At 45.9% G+C, this 8,653-nt stretch overlaps 2 protein-coding genes across 4 annotated transcripts in view; one reads left to right on the forward strand and one right to left on the reverse strand.

Annotated features, from left to right (window-relative positions):
* Positions 1 to 427: 427 nt before the first annotated feature.
* LOC111160042 (cytochrome b-c1 complex subunit 9) lies at positions 428 to 2,933 on the reverse strand. Of its 2 annotated transcripts, none has more exons than XM_022522827.1 (2): positions 2,751 to 2,933; positions 428 to 706 (listed from the first exon to the last, which is right to left on the reverse strand). In XM_022522827.1, exons 1-2 carry the CDS (start codon positions 2,898 to 2,900, stop codon positions 662 to 664), a joined length of 195 nt encoding a protein of 64 aa, XP_022378535.1. In that variant the 5' UTR covers positions 2,901 to 2,933; the 3' UTR covers positions 428 to 661. The 2 variants fall into 2 exon arrangements, with proteins under 2 accessions (XP_022378535.1, XP_022378536.1); XM_022522828.1 differs by having other exon boundaries at positions 435 to 706; positions 2,691 to 2,923.
* A 378-nt stretch (positions 2,934 to 3,311) lies between these two features.
* The window catches only part of LOC111160041 (zinc finger matrin-type 5), a 28,247-nt gene continuing 22,905 nt past the window's right edge, over positions 3,312 to 8,653 (forward strand). Inside the window, exon 1 of one of the 2 annotated variants that reach the window (XM_022522825.1) lies at positions 3,312 to 3,367. The gene's annotated coding sequence lies outside the window, so the exon portion shown is untranslated. The remainder of the gene's footprint in view (positions 3,368 to 8,653) is intronic. The other variant, XM_022522826.1, reaches the window with a different exon arrangement.

The raw sequence follows: 8,653 nt of genomic DNA on the forward strand, positions 1-8,653 counted from the left end.
ATGAGCAGAAGCGGGGGAGGGGGATGCAGGCAGAGGGAGAAGCAGGCTCCCCGCTGAGCAAGGAGCCTTATGTGGGGCTGAATCCCAGGACCCTGGGACCATGACCAGAGCCACAGGCAGGTGCCAAACCGACCAAACCACCCAGGCGTCCCTGCATGCAACCCTTGATATCTCAGGGTTGGGAGTTTAAGCCTCTTATTGGAGGGAGCTTGGGTTGGGGGGAGAGAAAAAAGACTGGAATTACTGATTTAGAAGCAAAAATTGAAAGTAATACCTCCAATTACAGCTCATGTTTTGTAAACCAGAGTTGTCTGAAAGTTAATGGAACCCAAAAGAATGAAATCTGCCCTTCAGATGTTTGCAGAGGACTCTAAAGTGGTCTCAACCGAAAAGTGAAGATTAGGTAGCATTAACAAAGCACTAGATGCAGAAGCCACGTCTTGAGGACAATTTCCATTTATTTGCTGATGACTCTGACTAAACAGACTTCAAACACAGCAGAAGTTAAAGAGTCTGTCAGGTGAAGCCACTTCTTGCCAACAGCTACAGGTGGTCAATGATGAGTAATCTGAGCATCATCTTCAGGCTGACGCCCTGGTTCTGGGCAAACAGCTGGTGGGTGGACCTGGTCCTTTCGGCTTGGGGTGGGGTCTCTGAGGAACTATTCCTTAGTCTCATACTTGTGCTTGATGTGTTTCCACAGCTTCTGCATTTTAAAGACAAGAACCACAAACTTTGAGCTTTGTCTCTCACATTTTGCAGCTACTCCCACTGTCCTGGTCTCTAAAACTGGCTAGAGAGAAACATGTACCATGTCTGGACAGCTGGGGTGGGCAAACTGGAAGCAGCACTGGGCTCAATGCACATTCCTAACACTTGTAAACTGCTCTGATCTTCTCAATTGCCATGTAAAGAGAAGTGGAAAAGGATGATACCTCTTTTACAGGAAACTGAGGCTATTATTCAAAAGTACTAAGTGTACTAAGGAACAGAGCCTGGAAGAGGTCTTATTTCCTCAACTCCCAGGTATTACTCAAGAGGTCCTAAATGCATAGCCCCAAATGCTTTACATGGACTCATTCTTTAATAATTTCCTTAAACCTATGATCCTTGGGTCAGGAACTAGTTGGGATTCTCATTCCTTTTTTTTTTATGGTTTTAATTTTTTTTTTAAAGATTTTATTTATTTATTTGACAGAGAGAGATCACAAGTAGACGGAGAGGCAGGCAGAGAGAGAGAGAGAGAGAGGGAAGCAGGCTCCCTGCTGAGCAGAGAGCCCGATGTGGGACTCGATCCCAGGACCCTGAGATCATGACCTGAGCCGAAGGCAGCGGCTTAACCCACTGAGCCACCCAGGCGCCCCTGGTTTTAATTTTTTTAAAGATTTTTTATTTATTTATTTGTCAGAGAGAGAGGGAGAGAGAGCGAGCACAGGCAGACAGAATGGCAGGCAGAGGCAGAGGGAGAAGCAGGCTCCCTGACGAGCAAGGAGCCCGATGTGGGACTCGATCCCAGGACGCTGGGATCATGACCTGAGCCGAAGGCAGCTGCTTAACCAACTGAGCCACCCAGGCGTCCCCCTGGTTTTAATTTTTAAAGCAATCTCTACACCCAACTTGGGGCTTGAAATTAAACCAGGTGCTGGGCATTCTACCAACTGAGCCAGACAGGTGCCCTTGATTCTTGTTCCTAAAAGCACAGATTAAGTTATGACAGCATACTTAATTGCCTTTCCCAAATATTGGGAATGGCCCGCAGAACTGCCTGCGGGGGATGGAACAGTGGCGACACTTTCACAGGGGCAGAAAGAGGTCCTGATCACAGGCAGTACAGCATCAGTGGACAGGGCTGTAGGGTCAGACAACTTCAAATTAAAAACACAAGTGAACGGTGTAACAGGGCTAGCTGCAGGAGACCTTCCCTAATATGAGCCACAACATAATGATGAAAAGTGTGTACAGCAGTTAGCACAGTGCTGGCACACAATTAGTCTTCAAGGTGTGGTTATGTCCTACCTTCCGCTTTCACTTTCTCTTGAGGAATGTAACAAGTGTTATTTTTTGAGTGCACCACCTACCAGGTACTCGGCATCTTGCCTGCATCTCATGTAATTCTCACAGGAGCTGCTTACTGCAGTTACTATCATCTCCACATCACAGATAAAAGAGAAGCTCAGAGAGGTTAAGAAACTCACCCAACTGAATGCCACACTTATCAAGTGACAGGGCCCAGTATCCCCATCCAGGGGTCTCTGATTTTATATTCCCGTCTCCTAACCATTATTACTACCACAATGCTTGCGTAGGAAGCCTGGGAAAGTGAAGAGTGCTATGTGAAAAGACCAAGCACAGTATCTAAGGAGATGTCCTTTTCACGACCCTCGCCCGCTCAAATCTGCCCTTGAAATCCTCAGAGGAGACTGTGGGTCCAGGTTCCAGCCCAGATTCGCCACTGACTTCCTGAGGGTAGCCACAGTAAGTCCTCCGCTCTCACTAAGCTTTAGTTTTTGCTCCTGCAAATGGACAAGTGGGTATCTGGGGGTGTGAGATATCAATACTTATAACCCGCACAAAGTGGGATCATTTAACGTTTTGGGATTCACACCCGGTGGAGAGGATATACGGCACTCCACCGACAGAAGACGTGCAGAGTTTCCCCCTCCCCATAGTAAGGGCAGACTGAGTCCCACCTCCACTCCCACTGTCACCCCTCAGGCAGGCCCAAGGTCAGGGATGGCCCAGTCCCTCACCCCCTGGTTGATGTGTTCGTAGATCGCGTCCGCGCCTTGATCGAAGGCGCGCTCGAAGAATAAGGCGCCCACGGCGATGGTGAGAGCGAAGGTGGAGGTCCTGCGGAACAGCAGGGAATATAACCTCGCAGTAAGCGTCGGGGCCGCCATGTTTCTCTGCTGTCAAGCCCGCGCCTGCGCCGCAGCCGATCATGCGCTCCAAAAAAAAAAAAAAAAAAGGGGGGGGCCAGCCCTCGACGTGCAATACTTTATGGGATTTGTAGTTTTTCTGAATCTCATTTCTTATCTTTTTGAAGGACAGAGGTAAGTGATGGCTTTACGGGGAGGAAAATCATCGTAGAATTTAGATCAGGGCAGCCCAAATAATGTGTTAAGATTTGTTACCCAATATTTCTAAAAATTTCTTGTTAAGTGAATATACTGAACTACAACACCCAGAAGTCCTCGCGTTTCCTTTACCTTCCCCAACACTTGCGCGGTCTTAGCTATGATTCCCAAAGGTTTCTGGGAAGGGCCGACTGATACTCAAGGAAGGACTACGAATCCCAGCAAGCAGTTCGCGACACGAGGGCGCAGAAGGAGGAGGAGCTCGGAGCCGTCGGGCCCTGCGGAACCAGGTACCCTCTTTGGCAGGACGTCGAGGGGCTAGTGTTAGTCGTCTCTCCTCAAGGGGAAGGCATGGGCTCTTCTTTCTAAGTCCCTTCCCTGCTCTGTGGGCCGCACCAACTTAATTAACGGGGAGTGAACAAAAGGGCGAGCGGGACTGGGCGCCCAGGTCCACGGCTCATCTCTGCCTGTCTCCTCTGTTAGACCCAAGTCCAGACCTAGCGTTGGAGCCTGTGGCAAAGTTGGGCTCTGGGGCTTGAACCCCTTTACCGGGAGTCGGGAGAAGGGGCGGTTCTGCACATGCTTCCTGTTCTCCTCACCCCTGGGCTTCGCCCACTAGAAACTTGACCTAGAAGGGGGAGATCTGGGCACCGCTCATTCCTTCTTAGGGATTAAATAGGGGTTTTGATGTACTAGTGCCACTCAGCTCATATTTTCTGAGTGCCGCCTCTGGACCATGCCCTGGGGACCTGGCGAAGAACAAGCCCCACTCTCAAGGAGCACTCAGTGTGTGGGCAGATCAGGAGGTGCGCTAACCACAAACAAGTAATACTTTAAAAAGCAAAAGACAGGTTGCTTGAAGAGAGTCTGGCGGTGCTATTTTAGCCCGGGTGCCTAGTGTGACACTTTAAGCAGAGACTCCAACGAAGGGAAGTTGGTCAAACAGGAAAAGGTTGGTGAGAAGGACTTGAGGCTGCAGCAGTCCTGGAGTGCTTGAGGGAAAGCGGTAGGGCGGACTGTGAAGAGGCGGGCTTGGGTCAGCTCAAATAGGGCCTTGTAACCCATAGTAAGGAGTCTTACTTCTTTTTAATTGCTCTAGGAAGCCACTGAAGGGTTTTAAGCTGGGATGTGACATGATCCAATTTACATTTTAATGTCATCATTCTCGCTGCTCTCTGGAGAACAGATCGAAGAGGGGAAGTTATTGTGTTGGGTCAGCTGAGACAGGATGGTAATTTAGATTAGTTTATGGATTAGAGTAGTGATCAGATTTGTGATGTATTTTGGGAGATAGGACAGACAGAACAAGCTGACCTGTGTAGAGAGTGCGGGAAAGAAGAATGGAGGATGAAGTTTTGACCTTAACAACTTGAAATCCACCGGGATGACCTTAAGCTCTGTTTGGTCATGTTAGATTTGAGCTGCCCCTTAGACATCAAGTGGAGATGCCCAGAGGCCAGTGGGGATTTGGATCTGAAATTCAGAGAGGTCTAAGCCAGAGATAAGTCATCAGCATAGGTACTGAAAACCTGGGATTAGAGGCCTGGGATTAGAGGTCTGGGCCTGACTTGGAAAAGCAAAAGGAACGCCTGATTGGGGACTGGGAAGAAAAATGTGAAAAGCTTTAAGGTCTAAAACCATGATGAGTTAACCATAACTGGAGTTATTTTCTATTTGCAAAGCATCCTGGTAGCTCCTTGGGACACAAAGTTGTGAGCTTCTAGGATAAAATACTTTTGTCTTGCTAACAGCAAATCTGGCTGATGGGAAGTTAGAGGAGGAAGGAATTGGTTTAAGTAGGATGGGTTAGGAAAGTCCATGGGGAGTTAAAGTGTGTCTTGTTTTGTTTTATTTTATTTCATTTTGCAGCAACAATTTGGAAATGCTGAATTTTCTTTAAGCTGCTTACTTCAGCTTAGAAATTACTCTATACATATCTAGAAAAATAAGAAAAATGACCTTCACTTTTCCTTTGATGTTTGAACTCACTTTGAACTAACCTCAAATTCCTTTAAACAATCAGCCCCATTTATAGCCTAATTACATTCCCTTACACATTTATTTCACTTATAATTTAATATATTTGATTTTCCTTTTAAGTACTTCAGATATATAATTTAACAAGCATAATTTCCCAAGAATATTTAAATGTTACTAGAAAATCTAATAATTTAAACTTACAAACATAATGAATTTCAAGTTCTTGTAAACAGTTCAATACTTTCAACATACTTAGTTAAATTCTTTTATGTTACTGGTTATGTCTGGAAAGCTAAAAAAAAAAAATGCCATCTCTGACATGAAATTAGGATATGGGGGGCACCATTTAGCTTTCACAGCATTCCAGATGATTCTAACAGTGCAGCCAATGTTTCTAGTTATTGCTGACCTTTCAGCTTGAAATGATAAATCTAATATCATTTACTGACATATGTTTTATCAATTATCTAACTGTATATATGAAACATTTTTTTTCTTAAAGATGTTATATATTTATTTGAGAGAGAACAGAGAGAGCACAAGCAGGGAGAGGGGCAAAGGGGGAGGGAAAGGGACAAGCAGACTCCCCACTGAGTGCAGAGCTCACAGAGCTCAAATCCCAGGACCCTGATATCATGACCTGAATGGAAGTCACACACTTAACTGACTGAGCCACTCAGGTGCCACCCTACCTATATATTAGAACTTCTGTATTTTTGTTTAAATAAACTCTGTGTCTAGTGTTGGGCTTGAACTCAACAACCCCCATGAGAGCAAGAATGTCATGCTCTATCGTCTGAGCCGTCCAGGCACCCCTAACTTCTGTATTAAGTAATCTCTACAGTCAACATGGGGCTTGAATTTACAACCCCAAGATCAAGAGTTGCATGCTCTACCAACTGAGCCAACCAGGCACCCCCATATATTTCTCAATTCCTAACTTCTGTATTTTAAATTGGAATCACAGTGCTTATCTGTCATACTCAACATGTCAAATTCTTTTCAATGTTACAGATACTTTTAAATACCAAGTATATGCTGATTATTACTAAACTGAGGTCAGGAACATCAATAAGGTTGATTTATTTTACTACCTCTATTTTCAATTCTAAACTTACCTGGAGCATGACAGGACACTTAGGTAGTGGGAAAACAGCTTTATCCATTCTAATGAATTGTGTTTAGCATTCCAGTCAAGTTGGGTTTATCATTTCAGTGAGCTGAGGTTATTTAAAATCAGACTGGTTTCTGACCGAGACAAGAATCCAGGTGTTGTCTACCCAGAGTGACTGTCCCCAGCCAAGGCTGCCTTTGGAATGCAGGGAATAGAGAGGTCTTTGAGCAGGAGAAGCTTGGTCCCCCAGCATTTGTATTTTAAGGGGTACCTACTAGAGGGTACTAGACTCCATGAGTAAAATGCAGATTTCTGGGCCCCGCTCCAGATCAGCTGAGTCTGAATTCCTGGAGATCTGACGACCCAGGAGACTTCATTTGTATTGAGCTCCCCACCAGGAGCCATGGAAAATCTTGAGCATGAGTGGTTCTAAGAGGCTTGATCTTCTACTGCCCAGGGTGGGTGAAATGAAGAGGTTAGCTCAGATGGTGGAGATGAGACCTGACTTGGGCAGAAGTGAGGGTGGTGACAGGACCAGCCTGGCGGCAGAAGAAGGGGGAGGCAGAGGTGGTTCGAGTTCAGGTTTCTGGTTCAGAAGCCTCAATCAAACTATTTTTACCTTTTCTGTTTGGAAGCTCTGGCCTCCTGGGACCTGTAACTATCTGATGAGAAACTCTGTCTCCGTCCTGCAGCTCCCTGGAGCCCAGATTCGGGTCTTGCCAACCTGCCCTGAGCTAGGTCTGCTTGGAATCATGGTGCACCCTATCTGCCTTCAGCCAGGGACTGAAGGTGGATCTCTTTCCACACCAGCCCTGATTGGTCCATCCAGGTGAACCAAGTCATTGGAACCATCTACAGTGGCCTCCTAAGGGAGAAGGAATAGTATTTATCCTAGCTTGGCAAATTTCCCACTTTTTTGAAGGGAATTTTTTGAGCAAATTTAAAACAATATATGCTTAATGTAGAAACTTAGAAAAATAGAAAAACACAAAGGGAGAAGAAAATTCTGCATATAATCCTATTATCCAGATATAGTTGCAATAAATATTTTGTGTCTGCTTGTGTGTGTGGGTATGGGTATGTGGGTGTTCTGGGGCAGGACGTTCTTTCTCCTTAAAAAAGTGGTATCATGTTGTACAAACTGTTGTGATAAGGAGCCATTTTTTATTTAGCTAAAAGGGAATAGTCTCCTTTGGCTTGAATTTTTTTTCCTTTGACTTGATTGTTTTTCTTTTTTTTCCCCAAAGATTTCATTATTTGAGAGAGGGAGGGTTGGAGGAGCAGAGGGAGAGAAAACATCTCAAGCAGACTCCCCACTGAGTGCGGAGCCCTACACAGGGTCCATTCTATGACCCTGAGAGCATGACCTGAGCCAAAGTCAAGAGTCAGACACTCAACCAACTGAACCACCCAGGCACCCCTCCTTTGACTTGATTTTTAATGTCTGTCTGGTAGTGCATTGAACAGATGTGGCTCGTGCCCTGCTCTTGATCCTTGCCAATGTGGGCTCCCTCTGTCCAGTTTTTTTTAGGTAAGATGTGAGTCATGTCATTGAACCCTCCCACTCCTACCTTGTCGGGGAAACCGAGCTGCCTACCTGCATGTAGTGAGCATTATCTGTCAGCTGTTCTTACGGTCCGACGTTTAGATTTCAGTTTTCGGACAAGCTATGTTGCAGTGACCATCTTGGTATCTAGATCTTTTTTTTTTTTTTAAAGATTATTTATTTATTTATTTGACACACAGAGAAATCACAAGTAGGCAGAGAGGCAGGCAGAGAGAGAGGGGGAAGCAGGCTCTCCACTGAGCAGAGAGCCCAATGTGGGGTTCAGTCCCAGGACCCTGAGATCATGACCTGAGCTGAAGGCAGAGGCTTAACCCACTGAGCCACCCAGGCGCTTAGTATCTAGATCTTTGAGATCATCTCTGATCATTTCCTTGGAGGGTACGTAGGTACCCTTCCTTGGTGCTGTCTAGCACACAGCTTATCACCTAGTATTGTTACTGGGGGCACATCAGCCAGCCATCCCAGCATATATTCAGTGCACTTGCCTGTGAGAGCAGGGCTTTTGTGTCATGAGGTGTGAACCCCATTCTGGCAGGGAGGAAGGGTCAGCAAATGTTTGGCTAATAAATATATGGCTGAAGGGAACCATAGAAAGTTCTGGAAGGTTATGCCTGTGTTCGGGGATTGGCTCATTTGACTCAACTCAGGAGTGTTTTGGAATATGGGGCACTTTGTACCCGTAGCCATCACATATTTTTTTTTTTTAAAGATTTTATTTATTTATTTGACAGACAGAGATCACAAGTAGGCAGAGAGGCAGGCAGAGAGAGAGAGGGAAGCAAGCTCCCTGCTGAGCAGAGAGCCCGATGCGGGACTCGATCCCAGGACCCCGAGATCATGACCTGAGCCGAAGGCAGCGGCTCAACCCACTGAGCCACCCAGGCGCCCACCATCACATATTTTAAAGTGATTCAG

This window comes from Enhydra lutris, unplaced genomic scaffold (genome assembly GCF_002288905.1).
Source record: "Enhydra lutris kenyoni isolate GAN:26980312 unplaced genomic scaffold, ASM228890v2 scaffoldscaffold73, whole genome shotgun sequence".
In the NCBI taxonomy this organism is placed as follows: Eukaryota; Metazoa; Chordata; class Mammalia; order Carnivora; family Mustelidae; genus Enhydra; species Enhydra lutris.

Coding starts and splice junctions, on each gene's coding strand:
- LOC111160042 (XM_022522827.1), bottom strand. CDS start 2,900: ATGGCGGCCCCGACGCTTACTGCGAGGTTATATTCCCTGCTGTTCCGC. Junction 707..2,750: donor ACGAACACATCAACCAGGGG/GTGAGGGACTGG, acceptor TTTAAAATGCAG/AAGCTGTGGAAACACATCAA.